The 25,792-nt window shown below is 36.2% G+C and overlaps 2 protein-coding genes and 1 non-coding gene across 9 annotated transcripts in view; 1 reads left to right on the top strand and 2 right to left on the bottom strand.

Annotated features, from left to right (window-relative positions):
- Window positions 1-25,708, bottom strand: TMEM59 (transmembrane protein 59). 4 transcript variants are annotated; one of them, XM_043875563.1, is made up of 9 exons: window positions 25,319-25,519; window positions 21,625-21,657; window positions 20,516-20,621; window positions 18,908-19,002; window positions 15,923-16,075; window positions 13,769-13,850; window positions 12,478-12,562; window positions 8,743-8,851; window positions 1-641 (listed from the first exon to the last, which is right to left on the bottom strand). In XM_043875563.1, exons 1-9 carry the CDS (start codon window positions 25,505-25,507, stop codon window positions 486-488), a joined length of 1,008 nt encoding a protein of 335 aa, XP_043731498.1. In that variant the 5' UTR covers window positions 25,508-25,519; the 3' UTR covers window positions 1-485. The 4 variants fall into 4 exon arrangements, with proteins under 4 accessions (XP_043731498.1, XP_043731499.1, XP_043731501.1 ...); XM_043875564.1 differs by having other exon boundaries at window positions 12,478-12,559; XM_043875566.1 differs by lacking the exon at window positions 21,625-21,657 and having other exon boundaries at window positions 12,478-12,559; window positions 25,319-25,708.
- Window positions 17,724-17,795, bottom strand: TRNAY-GUA. The gene has a single exon. It is a non-coding gene; the product is annotated as a tRNA-Tyr (tRNA).
- The window catches only part of TCEANC2 (transcription elongation factor A N-terminal and central domain containing 2), a 44,157-nt gene continuing 42,872 nt past the window's right edge, over window positions 24,508-25,792 (top strand). For 2 of the 4 annotated variants that reach the window (XM_043875576.1, XM_043875574.1), the window contains exon 1: window positions 24,508-24,689. The gene's annotated coding sequence lies outside the window, so the exon portion shown is untranslated. Of the gene's footprint in view, window positions 24,690-25,637; window positions 25,755-25,792 lie in introns of those variants that run through there. The other 2 variants (XM_043875573.1, XM_043875571.1) reach the window with 2 other exon arrangements.

The following is a 25,792-nucleotide window of genomic DNA, read 5'->3' as shown; positions in this document are numbered from 1 at the left end:
TTATTCAAAGAAAATTTTAATGATTTCAGTTCCATACAACTGAAAATGTAGTGTATCAAAGGGTATTTTCTACTAAACTTCAAATTACAAGTTGTCGGCCATTTGTGAGCAACAGCATCATTTCCTACTGAGTATTCAGCTTATTAACTAAGGTGAGTGACATGGCAGGCGGTGGGGAAGAACAATGATCAGCTCACAGAATTTGGCTAAGAAAGGAAACAAACAAAAACAATGCAAATAATAATTAAAATAGCTACAGATATTAGTAAAATAAAAATACAATCCCAAATAGCCATCTCTTAAATTACTAGAAAAAAATTAAAGGTAAAGTTACAGCAAATACAGTCTTCACAGATTTGGGTAACTTTATTTGCATTTAATAGTGATTTTTAAGCCCTATATCCAATGAAACCATTTTAAAAAGCTCTATGAGGAATGGAAACTTAGATGTCTATTCCACTTTTCTTAAAAAAAAAAAAAAAAGCTTAAATTTCTGAATGAGCAAGATTCACTTTTGCAGGTAGAGGCCCTGCTTCTTCATGATCTTCAGCTTTAGATCTAACAACCACAAGAGAAGCAGCTGGATATCTGTTTAGCTTTTGTTCATTCATAAATTCCAAGTCACCATAGATACTCAGCTTCTGCAAAAGGAAAAAAAAATCAATCAATGAATATTAGCAATTTGGATAATTAGGAACCTCTCCAAGTAAGGTTTCAAATAGCAAATTAATATGCTAAGATTTGGTTAAAAAAAAAAAAAAAGAAGAAGAAGATTATAGATATGTGATTCAATTCCCAGTGGATAGTCAAATAAAAATTTTCCATATGTCCTGACTTAAAATACTTACAAATTAACAACTGAGTATCAGGAAAAATTGCTCAGGTTTAAATGGAATAAGTGTGGTCATACCACACCCGGTATTGATTCTGGAGCATGGATTACAGATGCTTGATGCCTTGAGTGATCAATTCCTTTGAGATCTTATCTCTCCAACCAAGTGGTCAAATGATTTGGAGTAAGTTCCTCTGCTACTAAATGTTCTAAATTAACACATATGGAAAATGGTATGTATGATTTTAAGTCTGTGAGTAGAACAAAATATATATACAAAATAGTTTAACATTGACAGAAAGGTCTTCATAAACATATAAAAGTTCGAATTGTTACTAACATACTCAAAAAGATACTAAAATGAAAGAATGAAAGCATAAACAGCATCAGGGCAATGTCATAAAACTCACTGAAGTATAATGGAAATGTCTAATATCTTTTGAAAGTACGTCTATTTAGATACAGGTTTACCTTCTAAAGGTAGAAAAAGAAAAGTTTTTACTAAGAGGTGGGGTAGATTTTGTTGTTAACGCATGTGGCAATAAATCTCTGATTCTGTGAGCTAAAAACTGAAGCGCTGACATTATTGACAGGGCACTAACTATATTAAAAAGATAGGGACTTCCGTGCTGGTCTAGTGGCTACGACTGCACTCCCAAAGCATGGAGCCCAGGTTTGATCCCTGGTCAGGGAACTAGATCCTACATGCTGTAACCAACAGTTCGCAAGCCACAACTAGAAGATCCCACACGTCACAACTAAGCCCAGTGCAGCCAAATAAATAAATAAGTAAAAAACAAATATGTATTAAAAAAAAAACAGAACCATATACAAGTATATTAATGTTGGAAAGATGCTTTTAGTAGGTGCTGAATAAAGAGCACCTTCGAAGTTTAAGTATCTACAATATCAATATGTACAACAATATGGAGCGTAATGCTCAGTGAAAGAGGCCAGTCACAAGAGACCACACATATGGATTGTCTATGGCTGGTAAAGATGCTTGGAGGAAATGGGGAGTGACTACTAGTATGAGTTTCCTTTCTGGGGTGATGAAAATGTTCTAAAAGTGACTGTCATGATGGCTGCCTACTTGAACACATTTCTGATGTGGTCTGCTATCTACTGTTTCAAGGTAACAATAATCCTTCAACAAGGAAGTGGCCCAGTACTTGACACTTTTCCAGTTAAGAGAAAATTTTCAAGACAAATTCAATGGTTGATGGATTGGACATGGATCTGATATAGTGAGGCCTCCTTAAAATCCAAATTAATAATTTGGGTTTTATTTGGGTGATAATTTGCTCTGAGGAACAATCAAAGAAAAACTTTCACAATTCTACTTAACATTTAAAAGCCTTGAAAAACACTGCTTAACATTTAAAAGCCTTGAAACAGTGACAGAAACTGTTTAAATGATTTCAAACATCTGTATGGAAGAAGCTATCTAAAAGAACAAGGAGAAAGAGTAAAATTTGTGCAGAGAAATGGATGGGATCATATGGATAACCTCTAACCAGTACATTTAGTGATTTTGTGGCTACTCTGTATTCTCAAGTGAAAATGAAAGTGGTCGCTGAGTTGTGTCTGACTTTGCGACCCCATGAACTGTAGCCCACCAGACTCCTCCGTCCATGGAATTTTCCAGGCAAGAATACTGGAGTGGGTTGCCATTTCCTTCTCCAAATTATCAATCAAATACAAGGGTACAATAAAGGTATTTTCAAATGTGTTAACTTGGAAAGTTTACTGCCCAAGTATCTTTTATGAAAAAAATTACTTAAGGAGGTATTTCAAAAGTAAAGAGGAATCTAAGGAAGAAAGCAACATACAAGAAACAGTGGCAACTGAGATGACTTTGATGGGAAGAAAGCCAGAACAAAACAAAAAAACAAACGTTCCATTAAGCAGAGAGATTTGGAAGATTCTCCTGGGAATACTTTTTAAGTAATTCAGGTTTATAATTTGCTTTCATGTGACTCTAATCACCACTGTACTTGGTTCTATTTTGAATATCTACATAATCATAATATTGTAAATATGGATTTTAAATTTTCAGATCAACCAATAGCAGAGTCTGAAAGCATATATACAGAAGAATGAATTTATTTTATTTCTCAAGGATTTAACTAATGAAAATTGAGAGTTAAAGAGTATAGGAAGAAAGTGAAAAGCAGTAGTAAGGAGTCAATAGAAATTTATAAAGCATTCACTAAAAGTATGCAAAATAATAATACACATTGTAAAAACTAGGAAGTGAAGAGATGTAAGTGAGAGACAGTGTAAGGGAACTAAACTCCTCATCTATAGTAGAAGGACATCAGATAAAAAGCAAAAAATAAAAAATTTTAAAAAGGCAACTGCATGGAAAAATGTTTTAAAACTACTGACTGGTTTATCTGAGAATTGAGGAAGAGGAAATCAATTTTATTAGTCGTTCACTGTTAGTCGACTACTTAGTCATGTCTGACTCTTTGCGACCCCCCTGGACTGTAGCCCATGAGGCTCCTCTGTCCATGGAATTCTCCAGGTAAGAATACTGAAGTGGGTAGCCATTCCCTTCTCCAGGGAATCTTCCTGATCCAGGAATCAAACCCAGGTCTCTGGCATTGCAGGAGGATTCTTTACCGTCTGAGCCACCAGGGAAGCCCCTTATGTCACATGTATTACTTCTAAAACTTAAATTTAAATACTAAGTATGTATTTGGGCTTTAGGCCTGGCTTTTCTCTAACCAGTTAGGCAATCTTAGGCAAGTTATTATACATAAATCTTTTCCTAGACTCAAATTTTTTTCTTTCTTAAATTATGAAAGTTAAGATAATACATTTATAGAAGACTTGGAAAATACAAAGTTATGCATAGTTCCACTATATGTTACAATTATTTTTTAAGTAGACAGATTAAGATTTTTATCTGGAGTTTCAATATCAAACTCTCAAAAATTAATAGAACGAGTAGAAAAGTAGAAAGATATAGTAGACCTGAAAAGCAACTATGAGCCAATTCATCATAATTAAGGTTTATACAGTTTTCACACAGTAGAACACAAATTCCATTCAAGTTCTCATAGATATAAACCAGGAGACCCTGGAACATACGCAGAGGCATAAAACAAAGGGCAAAAATTTCATGGTCTAAAGGTATTGAAATCTTAGAGAGTCTGTTCTCTTATCACAGTGGAATTATGGTAGAAATCAGTATCAAAAGATATCTGAAAATAACTCACGTATTTTCAAGTGCAAAGTGATATTTACCAAGAGAGATCTCAGACTTAGCCATCAAAAGCCCAAGTTAAAAGACTGAAAATGAAAAAACTGCAGAGAAGCAAGCATTTAAATGAGAAATAAATATCAAAATGAGAAATTAATATTAAAGATACTTTTAAAACACCATGTATTTGGAAATTAAATGTCCCTTTTAAATGATGGATGTATCTAAGAAGCCATAACAAGGAAAGTTAGAAAATATTTGCAACAGAATAAAAATGAAAATTCTGACTTTATCAGAGTTTGTTGCATGTAGCTTTAGCTGCGCAATGCAACCAGATACCAGGTGGAATCTTGAGTAACGTAAGAAAACGAGTAATGGATTCTAGCATAAAATTTTGTGAAATCTGAACAAAATCTGCGCTTTAGTTAATAATACTATATCACAGTTAATTTCCTATTTTGTGCTTTGTTTTACAACACAGTATTTCTTTATATTCTCAAATTGGATTAGAAATTTCAAGCCTCAATTTAAAAAAAATCACTAAGATAATAATAAGCTTTCTAGTCTCTAAGCAATAATATTATATGCCAGAATAAATGGAACTATATCAAAGTTTTGAGTGAATGTAAGTTAGAAATTTAGCGTTCTATTCATACTTAGACAAGTGGAATCAAAATGTCATACATTGTTTTAGCTAGGCAAAAATCCATAGGTTTTCTAAAATATATATATTATACATACTATTTTTATATGTATGTATAAAAAACTTACTACATTTAATAAAGGCTTGAGAAAGAACAAAAATCGGCAAAACTAAATTTCTTAACAGAATTTAGATTAAAAAGCTATGGCAGCTCTGGCATTTATATAGTTTTTTGATTGTCTCTCTTGAGACTTAAAGATTCAAAACAGCAAGATTCTTGGTCTTTTTTTTTTAAAGACAAAGAAAATAATGTTTATTATAGTTTAAAACATGTTTCATTCTACTCGAGTCTTGAAACCTATAACATTTAACTTTGTTCATCGTGATCTTATTCTTCATTGTCTTTCTAATTTCCTGGACAGGGTCGTTACCTGTTCACACTGGATGTTACCAGTAAGTATGTGTGATTCACTAACGTGAATATTATTTGGAGTCTTCTAAAACTTTTTTTAACTGATCATGTGAAATCAGATGATCATGGGTTTGGCAAATAAAAAAGGAAACAAACAGATAATAAGATAACAGAGGCAGCATTTATATGATTACTTGTTGCTTTGGTCCTTTTCTGAGGCTGCCTGATCTCTAGAAAGGAATATCCAATACTGCTGAACCCTGTTTTAATAAGTCAGGTTTGACGTGAATGACAACTCTTTACTATCTTAAATAGGTAGTTCAACAAGAGAAAGGCATTATTTCATGATGTTTCCCCAAAAAATGACATCTTAAATGTGAAAGAACAGGGGGGAAAAGTGGAGAAATAAGGATCAAAATCTTTAGAAGTCAAGTTACTCAAAATGATACTGCATTAAGATCAACCAATGCCCACTCTTTCTGGCACTATTATTAAATGATGTATGATGACTATTTACTATGTGCAAAAGAGGCTAAAGATAAGTTATTTCAGAATTTTCCTAAATAAGAAGAGCAAAGCTGTTCATAAGTTTCCAAGACTACATTTCTGGCCTTTATTACAGACATTTTAAGCTTTATTTGTAGTGACTGAAAAGGAAGCTTTTAATATTTCATGTTTGAGTTCAAGATACCAGGTCTATACTGAAGACAGACATATTCTCTCAGCAGGTTTCTGATTTCTTATAAACACACGGGATTATATATGCAAACTATATTAACAAAATATAAATAGCATTGTTCACTGCTTATATAGGTTAAAATGCACTCTCATGTTACTATGGAGAGGGGTCAGAAGTAATTTATGTTCCAAAAATAAAATCAATGAAAAGGTTTTATGAAAGTAAATTTTAAAGTAGGTGACTTAAATTCTCAGCTATTTTTACAGTAAATTAAGGAGAAAATATCAGAAAAGGAGTATCGACACTGCAATATTTTAAAAACATTAATATGTATTGATATAGTTCAGTAAAAAGAAATCCACTAAAATGGCAATACAAAATAGTTCTGGATGAGTGACTTTTTTTCCTGCTTCTTTTTTTTTTCCCCTGCTTCTTTATATATAACTTTATAAATTCTATGTCAAATATATAGAACTTTTATAATTAAAAATAGAGTTGAAAAAACATTATTTACTTAGCTAGCATGGTTTCAAATACAAAGTAAAGCCTAAAAGCAGTGAATACAAACAGCTGTCTTTGATACATTTTTCTTGAAAATGTATCTTAGAAAAGTATATATTCTTTGAGGGTGTCACCATATTCTTGATTGTTAAGGACAGGAAGAAGAGTTCTAGAGAGGGGCAAAGTGACACCCATATGCAGATATCAGGAGGGAATATAATAACTGCTAATATGACTCCACATGTGGTTCTAATGCTTTAGGCTTCATGATCCAGGGGTGTGGGGGGCATATGTGGAAACAGTGAGATGCTCTACAAACAACCTGGAAATAAGGGGAGAGAACTTCTCACAGAATTAAAACTATACAATCAAGACAAAATTTATCACAGCAGAGACAACATCTAAAAGGAAAAGAAAGCTCAAAAGTCATCTGAAGAGGAGGGACGGATTTCCAGGTCTGTAAGATGTAATCAAACACCAATGAGAGGCATTGCTATGTCTAAACAACACCAGAAGATGTCAATTCTGTAAGTCAAGTAAGGAGATTAAGAGAGGAAGAACTATGAAATGTCCATCTAGGAACTGTTTCAGTAAGCGTTTGAGCATCCTGGCTCAAAAACATAAACCATGTGGTACTGGTGGTGTTCAAATTCCTAGTGTCAGAGGCTACACAGATGAGCTCCTGATATGAGTCACATTATCAATTTCCCTAGTGATGGAGGGTAAAACAAAAATTTATTACTACAGGTTTGTAGCTTTGCTGCCGTGATTTAGAGTCATGGGGCAGTTCAAAAGTAAGTTAACAGGCAAAGGCAATCCTATATAAGATGTCTAACTTCTACTTTATCAAGAACCAAAAAAATGATTAAAATATCGACATCAGAACTAAACAGGAACACAAGTAGGTAATAAGCAAAGAGGATGTTCAGATGGTATCATAAACAGATGAGTTCTTTAGAAATTTACCCACTCTCTGATATTTCCACAATTCAAGGCAACCCTGTCTAACTTTATCCATTTGTTTAAAAACTGTCCACTTTTCTCTCTCTGCTAATCCATATCATTCTTCAAAGTTCAGGTCAAGACCCTCGTGACCTATCCTGACAATCCAACACATACTCTCTGCTTTCCTTAACACTTCGTGTATTTATTATTTGTGCCACTTAAATAGTTGATCAGCTGGAGGAAAGATGGTATATAGGAAAAGACATAGGAGTTGCAGAGTCAAAAGACAGGAGCTTAATTCCAGGCTCAAAACTTTCATAGCTGTGCAACCCCAGCAAAGTTATCTAAACTTCACAAGCTTATTTACTCATCTACAAAATGAATAATAAAACCTGCTTTAGAGTTGTGCTGGACATGTAAGATTCATGAAAACTTTGTAAATTTTGAACAACTATATAAATATCAGTTATCAACATTATCCTATCCCAATTCTGTGTGCCTATATCCCATATGGTCTTAATAAAAACATGAAAAATATTATCTGAATCATTATTCATGTGTAAATCTTATAGCATATCTTTATAGTCTGTGAACTTAAGAGTACTGTTCAAGCATCATGCTAGGGACATGCTAACTACTTATTATCAGATTCTATTTTAATTTCCCTCCTTCCTTCTTTTCACTCTTTTTCTACTGGATTTTGAAGGCACACAAGAACTACAGTTTACTTCAGTTGGATGTGATGTCAATAGAATTTATTTTTAGTTACATAAATAATTTTTCTTCCTTTAAAGCTAAGTTGAATCATCAAATTAGAGGCTTTTTCTGAAACAAAAGCCCTTTACCTCATGATTCCTGGGCCAGTTAAATTTTAATTAACAAGAAAGTCAAGATAGTGTTCCATCTCTCTCAGAGTATAGCAAAACACATTACTCAAAATCAAACGCTTCAGCCTTGATGCTTCTAAAGCAACAATTATTCCTTAACATTTGTGGCAATGTTAAATTTAAAATTTGAAGTAGTTCCACAAGACTTCTTTCTTATTTATCACCTTAGAAACATGTCAGTGGGTTTTTTTCAGTCTCCAAGGCCTACGAGGGGATTCCCTGGCAGTCCAGTAATTGGGACTCTGTGCTTCTACTGCAGGGGGCAAAAGTTTGATCCTTGGTTGGGGAAATAGGATCCCTCGAGCCATGTGGCATGGCCAAAAATAAATAAATAAATAAAAATTACAAAAAAAAGAAGACCTAGGGAGAAGAGAGACATTGAACTCAAGTCAGCCAGTGTACACTGGTCACTATAGTAGTTAGCACGACAGAAAATTGGGAAGTGATGCTTATGCTGCAAACCTGTAATTCTCATGTGTGCCAACCCCCATGTGTGTGATTAAAACCGCCAAATTTTCTCTCATTCTATTAGTAGAAAGGTTTTGCTTTTCTAGTTAAACAAACAAAACATTTTAAAAAGGAAATGATATGGCTCAGTCTTCAAATGGCCTAAGGGTTAGAATTAAATTTACCTCAGAGGGCACATACTGCTCCACAGCTGTAGCAACAGTTGCACAACAAATCCAGAGCAACACCATCACAGAGAGGACAAGAGTCATGGTTAAAATCCACCCAGAGTTACTGGGGAAAAAAAAATCAACAGTTTTGTTAAAATTGCATAACATTAAAAACAGAAGGTTCTTAACAATTAAAGGCAATCAATTTTGTATACTTAGTTTAATACTACAAAATTTTATGTGTACTACCCTTAAAACTATTTTAAAAAAACATTCAGAAGAAAACATTATAATAGCTATTATATTAGGATGATATAATCCTCCATTTCTCAAGCTTCTATAGCATGGCTATAAAACTTTTATAAATTAAAAAAATCAGACATATTGGCTTTCTGCTAAATATATAAAATTAAAGCAAATTACTGTTAAGGATTTTTTTAAATTACTAAATGAGATAAAGCAAATCAAAGTGTTTTATAAACTGTATACTGCTACACAAATATATATATTTTTGCAAGGTATTATGATAACACTAGCTCTAAGAAAACCCAATACCCCAAAGAATTAAGGTACAGAATAGGTAAATTATGAAACAATAACTTGTTTTATAAAAGGACTCACAACAGGCTTCCAGAAGTTAACTTCTCTATTATATTTCAAATATTTAACTTGCCACAATTTACTTGAATTTCAATTTACAAGAGTATATCTATTATGAGGCATTCTGTATTCATCACAGCATATCTTAAAAAAAGATAGTTATATTTTTCTTATGATTAAAATATCTCAGTGTAGAAGGCTAGTTACAAGAATTTGTAACTGGAGTTTTTTCCATAATTGACCTATTGTTTGCCAAACTATAGATTAAGATTCAAAGAAAAAGCTATTCTTAAAACGTTAGATTTAAAAGAGTAACATATAAAGTCTATATGCAATAAATGCTGGAGAGGGTGTGGAGAAAAGGGAACCCTCTTACACTGTTGGTGGGAATGCAAACTAGTACAGCCGCTATGGAGAACAGTGTGGAGATTTCTTAAAAAACTGGAATTAGAACTGCCATATGACCCAGCAATCCCACTTCTGGGCATACACACTGAGGAAACCAGATCTGAAAGAGACACGTGCACCCCAATGTTCATCGCAGCACTGTTTATAATAGCCAGGACATGGAAGCAACCTAGATGTCCATCAGCAGACGAATGAATAAGGAAGCTGTGGTACATATACACCATGGAATATTACTCAGCCATTAAAAAGAATTCATTTGAATCAGTTCTAATGAGATGGATGAAACTTGAGTCCATTATACAGAGTGAAGTAAGCCAGAAAGATAAACACCAATACAGTATACTAACGCATATATATGGAATTTAGAAAGATGGTAATGATAACCCTATATGCAAAACAGAAAAAGAGACACAGATGTACAGAACAGAATTTTGGACTCTGAGGGAGAAGGCGAGGGTGGGATGTTTTAGAGAGAACAGCATTGAAACATGTATATTATCAAGGGTGAAACAGATCACCAGACCAGGCTGGAGGCATGAGACAAGTGCTCGGGCCTGGTGCACTGGGAAGACCCAGAGGAATTGGGTGGAGAGGGAGGTGGGAGGGGGGATCGGGATGGGGAATACATGTAAATCCATGGCTGAGTCATGTCAGTGTATGACAAAAACGACTACAATGTTGTAATTAGCCTCCAACTAATAAAAATAAATGAAAGGAAAAAAAAAAAGAATAACATATAATGACAAAATGTTAAAGGGTAGTAAGGCACCAGTAAGATGCTAGGTAGTGTAGTATTAAGTGTCAGGGAATGTTTGATGGGAGGATTCCTACGTGCTGTCTCTCATGAGTCCTTTGTCCCTCTTCAAGCGGAACAGCACGCTGCTCCCAGGGACTGAGGTCATTGTGTGAGGCAGGCTTGGGTCTCCTTTAGTAAACATTCTCTTTAGGACAAAACCGCTTGGTCTCGTTCCCCTTTCTTGAGACATGGATTGTCTCCTGACCTTGTGACTAACATTACCCCTTGTTCCCTTGGTAACGGTTGCTGTACGTTTGGTTTTCTGATCTCTATCATTCCCGAAAGAAGTTTCTTGTACCACAGCCTATATATACTCATAGGAAAATCATTAAAGCACCTTTGCTCCATCAGAGCTTAGGTCCCCGGGTCTTTTTTTTCTCTCTCTCTCTCTTTCTCTCTTTTACTTTCTTATCGTCGACTCCGTACCACCAGGTTCCGGTCCATTAAAGGACCCCAACAATTAAGGATAAACTGTAGGGAATTCCTTGATGGCCTAACAGTTAGGACTCATTGCTCTTACTGCTGGGGCCTTGGATTCGATCCCTGGTCGGGGAACTAAGATCCTATAAGTCGAGTGACGTGACCAAAAAGGAAAAAAAGAATAAATGGTAACTTAAGATTAGGCAATGACTTAGGTTTCATAAAACTTATCAAACTGCAACAAAAATCCGAAACACGGAATGAGAGAAAAAGTCCCCTCTTTTGGTACAAAATCAAAAGCAGGTTTAGAAGGAAAAGGAAGGGAAAATTTGAAGTTCAATTCTTATTTTCTTACCCAGTCTTTAAAATAAAAAGTACCTGATATCTGATTAAAACCTGTCAAGAAACGATTTCTACTCTAAGAAGTTACAGGAAGCATGCAGTGTGGACTACTGAAGTGTTACACTTGAGACACACTCCACTTGTTCACCTCTCTACTCAAGTGCTTGACCTGGTATCTGACATGGGTAGATAACCATCACTAAGTGCTACTGTCCCTTTTTATGGTGAGGGGCTGCAGGTGGTTGTAGGGGGAAGGCTCATATCAGAACTCCTTAGAGGAGTAGAAGGTTGCATACTTTGATAAAACCCTCCTCACTCTAGAAGGTTTCATATTTCTTCCCAAGAGGACACAAGGTACCCATTACCCTCACCAGTCCACTTTCCCTTGCCACCCTAAGAATCTTTGGCATGGAGATGACACTCAGTATAAAACACAAAACCCTCCTTAATCTATAGCCCTTATCCACCTCCCCTAGCCTCCTGTCTGGCTATGGAGATATAAAAATGAAAATCCAACCCTTAAACCATTCAAATACAGAGTCATCCCTTGGTACTCCCAGGGCAATGGTTCCAGGATTGCAACCCCCTCCTGTACCAAAATCTGAGGGTGATCAATTCCTTTTTATAAGTGGCATAGATCTCCACATAACCTACATACATCTTCCTATACACTTTAAATAATCTCTAGATTACTTATAATACCTAATAAAATGTAAATGCTATATAAATACAGTTGATCCTTGAAGAACTTAAGTTTGAACTATGTGGGAGAATTTATTTATTTTTAAAAATTTTGTTTTTTTAATTGAAAAAAATTCATGTGAAATTTTTTTTCCAATAAATATACAGTTGGCCCTCCAACTAAATTAATTAAAGTTTAACTGAGATGTCTGAAGAAGTGCATATTGTAACATAAATCAAAGACCCCCAACGAGAACAAGAGTGCTTCTGTACTGCGGGAAAAAAACCCTTGGGTTTTATTAAACTAGAGTGAGTTATCACCTTTTAAACAAACCAAAACATCCAAAAGTGCAGTTTTTGTAGGAAAAAGATGAAAAAAAAAAAGTTGTTTTTTTTTTTTACTTTTGAGCAGTTAATATAACTTTAAAATAATAAAAAGCTGCATCTCTCTGATACAAGCCAGATTTTATCTTCTGTATATATAAGTGAAGATGAATACATACAGAGACAGGCATCTTAAAAAGCCATCACTTTCTCCATCTTCAAGATAGTTCCTATGTGCCTGTGAACTTCTCATTTGCAGATCTGCTGAAATAATAAGGTACAAGTTAATGATATCCTATATTCCAAAAGGGGGTCTCAAATGACTGCTTCTAGATATACACACTGTACCCAGTTATTTCTGTAAATGTAACCTGGTATATTTATAATGAATGCAAGTTCCTCTGGCACATTAAAAACCAACTGGATACTATACAACATTATGAATTTCCTAATTTATTTTTAAATTTTTATTGACATTGCTGCTTTCCATGTCTGAATGTAATAATAGAATGCTTTGTTCAAATCTAAAGTTAAAGATGGGAGTTTTCCTGGTGGTCCAATAGTTAAGAATCCGCCTGCCAAGGCAGGGCACAAGAGTTCGATCCCTGCTTCAGGAAGATCCTATTTGTGGCGTGGCAACTAAGCCCATGCACCACAACTACTGAGTCAGCAGTCTAGAGCCTGGGGGGCACAACTATTGAGTCCACACACCGCAACTACTGAAGCCTGTGCTCTGCAACAAGAGAAACACACACACTGCAATGAAGAGTAGCCCCTGTTCTTTGCAACTAGAGAAAGCCCACAAGAGGCAATGAAGACCCAGCACAGCCAATAAATAAATAAATCTTTAAAAAAATAAAAAGATACAGTTAAAAGATTATTTTGGTGGGTGAATGATGATAGCACCTGTGTGCTGTCATCATTCACCCACCAAAATAATCAGAAAGTTAATAAAATCAGTATCGAAAATAAGGAATGAGTTAATACATTGAAAAAGGTAAGCATAGTTTTAGCTTGATGTTTTATATTTCTGTGAGTTTAAATTCACTTCTAGCATAGAAATAAAAAGAGAATAAAAACATATTTTCAGGGTAGTTTCACTATTTGGTTAGTTTATTGGAAGATACCAGGACATCTCCTTAGTTCATACTCAAAACATCCTTAAAGGAAAACGAAATGTTTTTAGAATAGTGATTCTCAAAGTGTGATCCCCAGACCAGCCAACAGAACCCAGCAACCTGTTAGAAATGCAAATTCTCATGTCTTATCCCAGATAGAGTAAATTGGAAACTTTGGAGGCGGGGCTCAGAAATGCTTTTAATAAGCTCTCCAGGCCATAATTCACAATAAAGTTTGAGCACCACAGTTTAAGCTATTTATTCACCTTCCAATAATCATACAACCAATTCTACCACCATCAGATCTGACTGCTAATGTTTTTAACCCTAGGCTAGTTAAAATAAAACTTACAGGACATTTTGCTTAGTGACGATTCTTTCAAATTTGTAGGCTCCTGCTCCAACTGTGGTGCATACTGGATTTCTGGTTTAGACTAAAATGATAAGAAAGCAATTAAGTCATTTGTACTTCTTAAGCCTTTCTCAGTAGCAAGTTCTGTAAAATATCATCTCTATAGACATTCAAATTGAGAAAAAGTAATAGAAGTATGGTATAAAAAATAAAACACACACACAAAAAAAAATAAAACACAGTAACTACAATATATATTTTAATTGCTTGTGCTAAGCTCTAGATCCAGTGTCTTGCAAAGAAACAGATTTCCATCATTGTCAAGAATAGTCAGTTTAATTTCCTTACAACATTAAAAAAAGTATTACAACATAGTACATTATCATACCCGATAAAAAATGAGTTCTAATTCTGGTTGATCAGGAATAATTTGGCAGACTGCCAAAATTCCTGGTTAGACACATCTCTTATCTTTTCTCATCTGAAACATTCTATTCTTTTCTACATATGAGTAACTCATAAATTTTAGCTCAATACTCCATACTTTAGGGCTTCCCTGGTGGCTCAGCAGTAAAGAATCTGCCTATCAATGCAGGAGATGTGGGTTCGATCCCTGGGTTGGTTGGGAAGATCCTCTGGAGAAGGAAATGGCAACCCACTCCAGTATTCTTGCCTGGGAAATCCCATGGGCAGAAGAACATGGCTGGCTACGATCCACGGCGTCGCAAAGAGTCGGAAACAACTAAGCGACTAAAAACATAGCTAACAACTCCATACTTTACATCTTCACGTAGCTCTGATGCTCTGGAGTAGGGGGTTTCTCCATCATAATCATTCTTAAGTTGACACAAAGAGAAAAACAGTTAACCATACATCTAATCAGGAATGAAGGATTCCACTCTTAAGAGTCAACTTAAGTAGCTTTAGGAAACAGAATTTATTCATGAACTTAAGAGAAAATTCGTTCTGTGTTTCACATATTACCAAATTACAGGGTAACCATGACTCAGGATGATGCTAAAAATCACATACTAGGCTTACAGTAAACCACTCACTTGGCAGTGATAATTAAAAGGTTTACTTTAATTACTTCCTGAGAAAGCATCATAACATAATTCGTTGGCTGGTAAATTCGAGGAATTTAACAACCAAATTAAAAAGAAGACAGCATGGTAGGGTAGTATATGAGCCTTGGAGCTAAAGTAACAGGTTTGACACCTAATTCTGTTACTTCTGGCAGTGTGACCTTAAACAAGTTAACCTCGCAGTTTCCTCATCAATAAAGCAGCTGTACTGCAACTTCAAGAAGTTGTTCGGAGAGCTGAGACAAAATATATAAATGTCTAGTACACATGAATCTTCACCAAACAGCAGCTATAATTATCAAATTCCATGATAAACAATGAACTGGGAGAAAAGTTCTCTCTCTAGAAGGCAACATGCTTCTTCAACAAGCTCTCTCATCAGAGTTAAGAGGAAAAGCACTATTAACAACTAAAAATTATGTCCCATTGCTTTTCTCTAATATCCATATGTGGTATAAATACACACCATTATTTATATTCAAACTACATTAATTTTCCTTATCTCTTATATCTGCTGCTGCTAAGTCGCTTCAGTCGTGTCTGACTCTGTGCGACCCCAGAGATGGCAGCCCACCAGGCTCCCCTGTCCCTGGGATTCTCCAGGCAAGAACACTGGAGTGGGTTGCCATTTCCTTCTCCAATAAATAAAAGTGAAGTCGTTCAGCTGTGTGCAACTCTTAGCAAGCCCACGGACTGCACCCTAGCAGGCTCCTCCAACCATGGGATTTTCCAGGCAAGAGTACTGGAGTGGGGTGCCATTGCCTTCTCCGCTCTTGCATCTATAGGTTTCATTTTATTAATTAACCACTCTAAAATTTAGAAGACTCAGAGATTTTGTTAGATACAGATCAATAGGCTTTAAATAGATTTCCAGTGGGCAGAGGGAGGAGTAAATCACATTGGGTCCTGATGCCCAATGTAGGTTTTAATGCAGGCTAAAAAGTAATTATTATTTGATAATAAATATTTGTAAGGGACTAAGTATGTGATTCTATGCTAAGATATTCATTTAAAATATATACATTACTACTGTTAGTATTTAAATGAATCTATGAAGCACAGTTATCACCTGGAATATAACTATTTTTCCATCATCAGCTTGAAGATAAAAAGTCCACGAAGAGGTTATGAAGCTCTGTGCAGAGTCCACCATATCACTCCAGAATGATCTTACCAGAGTTAGAGGGAACAGTAGATGCATTTTTGGCATCAGGGACATGAGCTTAAAAAAAAAAAAGATTAAATCAAGGTGAAATATATTATTTTTTATATACACATATACAAAAGAACAATATAATCAAACCCTTATTTGGACAGAGTATAAAACAAGTGATTCTATTATCGTCATTAGCATCAGAGTAAACTCTTCATTATCTATGCAATTAACCATGAGAAGCTTAAATTCCTAGGATCCTTTAATGTACCACCTAATACAATATAAGCTACCTGTCACCTCTATGAAATTAACATGCTTTTGAATTAGGTCCAAAAATGCAGAGAATCTTAATTCTTCTCTTTTGATTAAATAAGGATTAACAAGGCCTCAAGAGGTAGAAGGGGAAGGGACAAATCTTTAATACTTTCATGTAAAATGAACCATCCCGTAACACACACCAATGGAAAAAAGGAAGGTAAAAAATCAATCCAAGGAATATATGCATAAAATGTGAGATATCTGATAACAGGGCAGAGTGAGGGAAATATTTACCGGCTGACTATGAGATTTTTACATTAACTGGTATCATCTCCCCTTCAATTCTGACTATTGACTAATTCAACAGCAGTGAGCCCCTCTAGAGAATAAGAATGAGACACCATTCACTGAACTCTAGGGATAGTTTTGGTTCTGGCTCTATTTCAAAAGAATGACAGTATGGGGTTATTAAGAGAGAAGAGCTTTTAGAATCAGAAGAGATTTGTATTCATGATCTAATTTTTCCATTGAAAAGCTGTGAAATCATTCATTGATTAGTTCACTAAATAAGCATTCATTGAGATTATAAATTTTAAGAATCAGAAGCCAAGTGTGTTTTATTTATCCACATATGTCTGTGTTTAATCTATGCAGGACAGAGGTGAAACACAGGGTGATACATGTGTATGGGGAAAGGCATCTAACCCAAACTGGGGTGAGAGGTGGTTAAGAAGGCTTCACAAAGGACATGATACTTGCCCTGAGTCAAAAGGATTCACTAGGCAGATACAGAATAGAAGAAACAAGATATAAAGTCACGATGAACATATTACAAACATTAAGAACTTCTCAATTAAGAAAAAGGGAAATAAAAATGGGTCTTAAAAATTAGAAAGTATGTTTAAAGTTACTTATAAGAGAAACACAATTTAAAACTGTAATGAAACTAGTACAGTGCCAAGGACTGGCAGGAGGAGGAAACGACAGTGACTGCTAATGGGTAAGAGATTTCTTTTTTTGATAATGAAAACGCTGTGGAAGTAGATAGTAATGATGGTTGCACAGTCTGGAATAGACTAAAAACTACTGCACTGAATACTTCAGAAGAATGATTTTTATAGTATGAATTATATCTCAATTTTAAAACCTGACAGAAACTCCATACAAGGCAACTTTGCTCTATTTCTCAAAATAAAAATGCATATACTTAACGCAGCAATTGTATTCCTATGACTTTATTCTAGAAATATAAATGTGAAAAATACGCATTATATGTAAATCTAAAAAGTTAGAAACAACCCTACATGTCCATAAACAAGTGAAGTGAAAGTGAAGTCGCTCAGTCGTGTCCTACTCTTTTCGACCCCATGGACTGTAGCCTATCAGGCTCCTCCGTCCATGGGATTCTCCAGGCAAGAATACTGGAGTGGGTTGCCATTTCCTTCTCCAGGGGATCTTCCCAACCCAGGGATTGAACCCGGGTCTCCCGCATTACAGGCAGACGCTTTAACCTCTGAGCCACCAGGGAAGCCCCTATAACAAGAGACTACTTAAATAAATGATACATCCATATAATGAAATATACATGTAGTGGAAAAAATGAGTAGACAGTCTTTAACTATACTTGTAGTTTAGAAAAGAATACACGTATCCTTGTATATGTATAAAATACCTCTGCATTGGTAACCCTGGCTACATTAATGGAGGAAAATGGAGTGGTTAAGAGATACAGGGGTAGGAAACTTTTCACTATACAACTGATCTTTGAACAATGGCAGGGGTTAGGGGTGCTAAAATCTGTGAATATACACAGATTATAGTTGGTCTCCCGTATTTGTGATTCAGCATCTGAGAATTCAACCAATTGTAGATCATGTAGTGCAGTATAACATTAAGAAAAAAACAAATTCAAGTGTAAATGGTCCTGCAGTTAAAATCCACATTTTTCAAGGGTCAACTGTATGTGTGTATATATATACACATATTTTTTTCTTTTTTACCTTTTGAGTTTTGTACCATGTGGTTGTATTTCCTATGCCAAAGTTAATAAAATTCAAAAACTTTTCCCCGAATGCTTAGATAGAGTATGAGGGGTAGAAATTCTAAGAGATGATATAGAAGAGGTAATCAGAAGCCAGGCTGTGATAAATGGTTTGGATTTAAACCTGTATATAATCGGAAGCTACTGAAGTATATAAGATAGAAGAATCATGGCATGAGATTTCCATTTAGAAAATAAATATGCAGACACAGACTAAATGATAGACTAGAAGGGGCTGACGTGGGAAAACAGATTGGCAGTTAATTTAGTAATACAGATGAGAAAAGATGCTGATCTAAGGCAATGGCAGGTAGGGTAAAAGGAACTCTCCATTTCTCTGAGCCTCAGTTTTTTCATATGCAAAATGGGGATAATATTGTCACGGGACCAAGAAAAAAAAAAACAAAATGAGATATGGGTGTGAACATACCTCTTAACATTAAAGCATTATACAAAAATACCTGACTTTTCTATTTGCAAAAATAATTTGCTTGCTGAAGACTAATTATAATACTGAAATAGGATCATGTGAACAATACACATTTCAATACAAAGTGCAATCTAAGCAGGCATTTCTGAAGGGCAGTATTGTTTCGTACTTGTTCTTGTCTCAATTCTGCGTATGGCAGCTGATTCTGGCAACCAAGATGGCAAGCATATTGCTCATCAGATTGGGAATATGCTTCTGTACATGCTGGAAGAGAAAAACAGTAAATTACAAGAAAAAAAGAGAAGGAGAGAAAGAAAAGGGATAGAACAGAAAGTAAGGAATTTGGCATTTTATAAAGCAATTTATTATACTTAAAAATTATTTCATTAATATGAATTTTCATATTTGGCAATAACAGCAAATGTTTTATTTTACTAAAATCCCATATCTTCTGCCTCCCACAAGTCAAATGTTTCAGGAATAGATCTATTAATTACACACTCAGGCTCTGGCTATATGATGACATTCACATGAGGTGAACCTCATAGCTAAGGTTTGCAGAAAAGAAAAAACACTGAACTGGCAACCTGAAATTCTGGCTCCATCCATCTGTTGGCTGTGTATGTGACCGAGGTAGAGCTATTTAACCTCTCTGACTATTTATTTTTATTATGTCTAAAACAGAATACCACCTACTTTATGGGGTTGAACAAAACGATACACTTTAGTAATTTATACAAATATATGATATTACTGTTAAGAACTGGATCACTGAGTTCAGCAGCAAGGGTATTCACAAGGCAAAGAAAAATAAAACAATCAGTCTAACATCCTAAATTCTGAGAAAACTGAACTTTGAAAATGTTCTGCAGCAGGATTCCAAACTTGGAATTAGTCTCTACCACATATATGCTCTTTACTTAGTTTACTAGAGCCATTTCTTTCCTGTGATATAACACTTTACACCACAATTTTATTTTTCTTTCCACCCAGTCATGCATTTGTAGTATACTTCTCAAAGGTACTAGATAATAAACTGAACAGTATTATGCACATATAAAGATGGCCAGTTAGGAGACTGAGCCATAAAAAAAGAGGTTATGATATCACACAGGGTAGATGGAAATAGTGGCATAGTGATAGGGAGAAAGCTACCTCACTGCACTGAATAAACAGTGTAAGGTAATGAATGAAGAAAATTCCATTATAGTTTTTTAAAAGCCAAATATCAATTTTGTCCTGATTACAGGTTTCTTTTATTAAACACATCGCTTTGGGCAAAAGGTAAGAATAGTGGCTTAAGAGATGACAAAGACTCTAGTTACTTCTTTTATTGGCATGACTCACAAAGAATACACTATTAAATACTGAGTCAAAGGCCTGATTCAGTAAAAAAAAAAAAAACTTGGGAGCTAAGTCAACTAGCCTATGATTGAAAGGCTTAGGAAAATTATACTATCCACTGAAAGGATAGTGATGAATTATGAGAAGGGTAATCACTATTGCATTTGTCTAAACCAAATACTTGGTTAAACAAAGGTGTTCCTATCTATAGTACAAAATAAATACTGTCTCAACAAATAGATGAAATTTAAAGCCCATGAAATTTCTAGCAGCAGCTCTTAGAAGTTCAACTTTATAATAATTAAAATATTTTTGATGATTAGTTTAAATAGTATGCTTGTCATTTTCCAAGGAAAATACATAAAAAGCATAATACAACTCAAAGAAAACACCAATGTTATATACTGCTGATGTCATTAGCATAGCATCTTACCAGATTCACATTCCAATTTGGTCCGATTTAAATCAATTCCATCATCCACAAACTGACAAATAGAAAACAGCCTGCAACCTCTCTGACATGCGTACAACTCCTCTTCCTAGGGAGGTCAAGAACAGGGAGGATTAACCAAAAAAAAATAGTATTTTTCCCTTATGGGGGAAAAAAAGTCAAAAAGAAAGCAAAGTTAGTAGGGTTTATTATAAATTGTCCAATAAAAGTTTTATAACTGAAAGAAAGAAAAATGATAGAAGTCAGGTAATACTTAAGGCTATATAGTCTGCCGCATAAAGAAGTTTTAATTTCTTACTTTAACAGTGATATCCAAAACAAATAATAAGTGATATAAAGAAACCAAGTGCATAAAAACATCACCCTTTTCCTACAGTCCATGGTCATATTTTGGGGGGAAAAGTTGAAAATAAAAATAACAGTGACATAATCAGAACTTTTAATAGAGGCAAAAATGAGAAAACAAGTACTTTAGGACCAATGGTGTACTTCTGCCACATAAATATTTATACAAATCATCAGGCCTATCAGGAAAAATATCATGACCAGTTTTACATAGCAGATAGTGCTATAAAGGCCCCCACAAAGTGAGGTACACATTTAGAAAAATGCTTAAATGAAAGGATTTTTTAAAACTCAGTTTACCTGAACTGAAAACAGAAACAAAGGCAACATGTGACATATGCAAAAGGCCATTGGAATCAGCAAGACTTAGATTAAAACCTTTCAGGTCAGCATGCACATTACTTTACCTATCTACTGATAAACGTCAAAAAGGAAATAAAAGCTATAAATTACCTCTAAACCCCTCAACAATGCTGGAAGACAGCTATTCCTAGTGCAGTGCCCGGAACACTGAAGGTGCTCAATAAATGGTAGTAGTGTTAATCATAATAATACATTTTAAAAACAGAAAACAACAGTTGTAGGCATCATTGTATTTGCGTGAGAGCTCAAGAGAAGATTTTCATTGCTGGAAAATGTGAACAGCTCAGTAAGACTAATGACAATGTCTTCAACAGGCTTTCCTTTGGTGAAAGGTATAGTATTTGAAACAAACCAGTATATGTGGGGAAGCCCCCTCAACTTACTGTGGGATCCACTGTGTACAAACTGGCAGGCACCTAATAAGGAAGGAAACAGCACGTGCATATACCAGTTAGCAACCAATGGAATACAAAGTTATGCATTTCTTTCCAGCAGGATTAGTAAAATTTGTGCAGCAGCAACAATCCGTTAAGAGGAGATGGCTGCAGTCTAGTATTTATTGTTGTTCAGTCACCAAGTCATGTCAGACTCTTCACGACCCCCTGGACTATAGCACACTAGGCTTCCCTGTCCCTCACCACCTCCCGGAGTTTGCCCAAGTTCATGTCTGTTGAATCAGTGATGCCATCCAACCATTTCATCCTAATTGTCTAATATTATACAATCTTTATTATACAACTTTGAAGGTAGTGCATTTCTGGATGTCAGTTCTAGCTGCATTTATTGTTACAGTGAAATTGAAGGAGTTTTAACCATTAAAGTAAATTTTATACCTGAGTAGCTTTCATAAGACAGTAGAATTCTCTCATGTCTTTGGAGCACCACATACTTCCTACTATGGCATGGAGAAGTATGAGCTCATTAGTATGAGCTATACTGCAAGCCATTTTGCTTTCAGCTATGTTTTCTTTTATTAAACCAATCCAATAAGCCCTCCAGTACGATTTTCAGAAGAGAGTGTAGCATGGTAAAAGAGTCTAGGTTCAGGAATTAGCCCTGGTTAGTCACTCAGCCTCATCATTTATTCTGCACAACCTTAGGCAAGGGCCTTAATCTCTCTCAGCCTCAATTTCCTTAGTTGTAGAACACTGACAATACTTACATGTCAATCCTGAAATATGAGGAGGATTCTGTATTTTATTTACATATTATTTTATATCCTAGCATCATTAATATTATGCTATACTATCTAATAAACAGATATGACATTAATAATATATTTTGTGAGCACCCACAATGTACCAGGTACGGTGTTAACACTTAATATATCATAGGACACCTGGCACAGAGCAGGCACTCAACTGGTAGCAATTAAGTCATATCCTTGTTCTAAATAATTGTTTCATGTTTCATACAATGTTTCATGCCCTATGCATCCAAAATTACTGGCAAGCTCATATAAAATATACCTTCTCTAATTTAGACCAAATCCTCCTTAAAGGAACCCTACTATCTATAGATTTTACACGCATTTTCTTATCCTGAGCTAAGTCAAACTAACTATTCTCTTCTTCAGCACTACTAATATACTGCACATACCAAACTGGCCTTATGACATCTGACAAAGGAAAAAACTATCTGTTGCCATGTGTTAGGTACTGTGCTAAGAGTACCATGTATATTATCTTTAATCCTCACACTTACTCCGCAAGGTGTAAGGATTTTTTTTTTTTACAGTTGACAAAATGAAGTCATGAGAAGTAATTATCAAGGACCCACAGATACGTAACTGTAAAGAGGGAATAAAACCAGGTTTGTAAGGTTCCAGAGCCCACACTCTTAAAAATGACCAGGCTGACTCTAACTACCTTTATTATTCACAGGACTTGTCTCCTGTATTTGGACCCAGACAAGTTACACAATTCTACCTCTGAGGAAAGTGAAAGGGTGAAATATGATAATTTTTAAGTACCTACTACAAACAAGTAAAGTACCACGCTTTCTTGCAACAAATAATTTTGAAAAAGAGTCATTAAAATGAGATTTCTATTTGCCAGTCACAAATACCAGACCAAGAGAGGCTTTAGGAGCTTGTAAATTTAAATAATATAACACCCACTGCTTTTTTCCAAACCATAAAGCACAATAATTTGACGGAGGACCAAAGGACATCAGTGAAATAATTAAATATTTTTAATCTACAACTTTATTAATAGAAAGCAGTATAGTGTAGCCAGTTTTAGGATTGAATTCCTGCTACTCCACTACTTCTTGGCTATGTGACCTAGGTCAAGTCACTGAACATTTCAGAGCCTTGACTTCCTCAGCTGAAAAGCCCAACTTGGCAGGGTGAGAATTAGGGATAATGGAGGTAGATCTCCCATCATACTGGCTAATAAGACAGCAGGCAGTTTATAAACTTTAAGTCCAGGACAGGAAACCAGGTGATTTAGAGTTCCTAGGGAGAATAGTTTTACTGAAAAAGAAAGAAAGATTTATAGATATCACATCAATTGTTAGAAAGTAGTGGATATTATAAAAGTACTCTGAGGTTCCAGAAATGTCTAACCTTTTAAATTGCTTATTCTCCAGCATATGTACTCAAGTAACTACAAATATGCTAGGAAAATCCCAAAAAAAGGGCGGGGGTGGGGGTTGGGAGGTGTGTGGGAGGGAAGGCCAGTATATCCAAACACTATAAAGATACAAAATAAATCACTGCCCAATTCCAGGCCAAATCATTATTAATTTCCTCACACAATCCTCTTACTTATGAGCGATTTTATAAAAAGAGAAGAAAATAATGTATTCAGGAGCAGTACACATTGATTTAAAAGTCTAGAAGCCAGAATTCCTCATTTTTCTCTCTTGATTGCTAACGATATATTTGTCTCTGATAATTTGATAATCCCCTCTCCCACACTTTTTCTTGAAGACTGATAATCCTCAAGCAATGTGAAACCCAGCAGTAAACAGATATATGGGCAGAAACAGCAGTTAGAACTTTTCATTTCAAAAGCCTGAAAGCACTTGCCAATAAGGAACATCCTCAACTTTTTCTCCTAGTCACTTTGTAGTTTGAGAGAGCAAAGAGGCCTAGCCACATGTTTAAGCATATAGCATATGGAAGACAAAGCAAAAACAAGGGCAGAAAGACCAGCACAAGCTGTTATAAAGAAAGTCAGTGGTGTGGAGGGCGGGGCTTATGTCCAAATCACATATTTGGAAGGGTGGGGGACAAACCATGCAATTTAGGATGCTCAGTCAACAGTTCTTAAGCTGCAAAAACAACTTGAGAAGTGGAATGGAATTAAAAGGAAAGGCTGCACCTAGGGACGGACAAGGAGGGGAGGAAGGGTCACTCTCTTCGTAATATGTGATCCGCTGCGAGGGCCAGTCTCGTTTCTTTCCCACTCTACTAATCTCCTGTCTTCTGCTGCACCGAAAGGTAAGTTCTCTGAATGTAGAAACCTAACTGCTTTTTCTCTAAGCCGTCCCAGTCCCAGTCCCAGTGTCAGCACCTAGCACACAGTCACTCAACACAGGCGGAAAGCCCTTGCTGAGTGTCTCCCCACTCCTTAGTACATTTCATACTATGGTGGAATTATCTACTTGTCTGACTCCAGGTACAGACTGCAGGCTTCCAGCCCAGAGAGGCGCTAAGGGAAGAGGGGGTTAAGAACTAACCTTTTAGTGGACTGGCGTATCTGCAGCTTTCCCCCCTCCGCCCCGCCATCCCTGGAAAGTGAGGACCCTGCATTAATCATCTGGATCCTCCTTCCCCTCCGAGCGTTCTTCTTCCCCGCCTTCCCCGTAAAACCCCAGAAAAAAAGGGGTCGTGTCTTGCTTATTTTTCTGTCCCCGGCCTATTACAGGGTAGGTGATGCACAAACTTCCGGTAATTACAGCAGAAGCGGGATGCGGGTAGGATTAGGGAAGAAAACAGGAGCCACATAGATGGGAGACAAAGGTTGAAGGGTGGATTCAACATCAGGCTCCCAGAAATGACAGAGGTGCGGGAGAGCGGAAAGATGGGCGACCAGGGAAGGGCTGTAGCCCGGTTCGGACGGGCCCTACCTTGGGGTAGGTGTGCAAGGGATACGTCAACTGACAGGCCCGGTGACAAGACGCCGTATCACCCAAGACCGAGTCAAACGCTTCAGCTGAAGCGGTTCCGGAGCCTCCGGCCAGAGCCATGGCCAGCAGCAGCAGCGGCGAGATCCCCAGTTGGGCCCTGAGCCATAGTCTCCCCTTCGGCACCGCCATTTTGTTTGCCTCTGTCACAGCAGCACAGCTTGTTGCTGTTTTCTTTTCAAGGTTCCTCCTCCTTCCGGGACCAGCCCCTTCCCCGCCCCGCGGGCCGCTGCTTCCGCCTCTGTAGTCTTCACAGCTCCGCCCTGACCCGTCCGAAACTGCCGCCTCCCGCCCCACCTCTACGAACTTCGAGGTTGGCGAGAGGAAGTGCATCCAAACATCGCGAGTACTAGAGCGAAACGACTCCTCCCTCTGCGAGGCATGCTGGGGCATGTAGTTCCCTTCAAGCGGGAGGCG

Source organism: Cervus elaphus, chromosome 20 (assembly GCF_910594005.1).
Source record: "Cervus elaphus chromosome 20, mCerEla1.1, whole genome shotgun sequence".
Classification (NCBI taxonomy): domain Eukaryota; kingdom Metazoa; phylum Chordata; class Mammalia; order Artiodactyla; family Cervidae; genus Cervus; species Cervus elaphus.
This window is presented reverse-complemented; position numbering and strand designations above follow the sequence as displayed.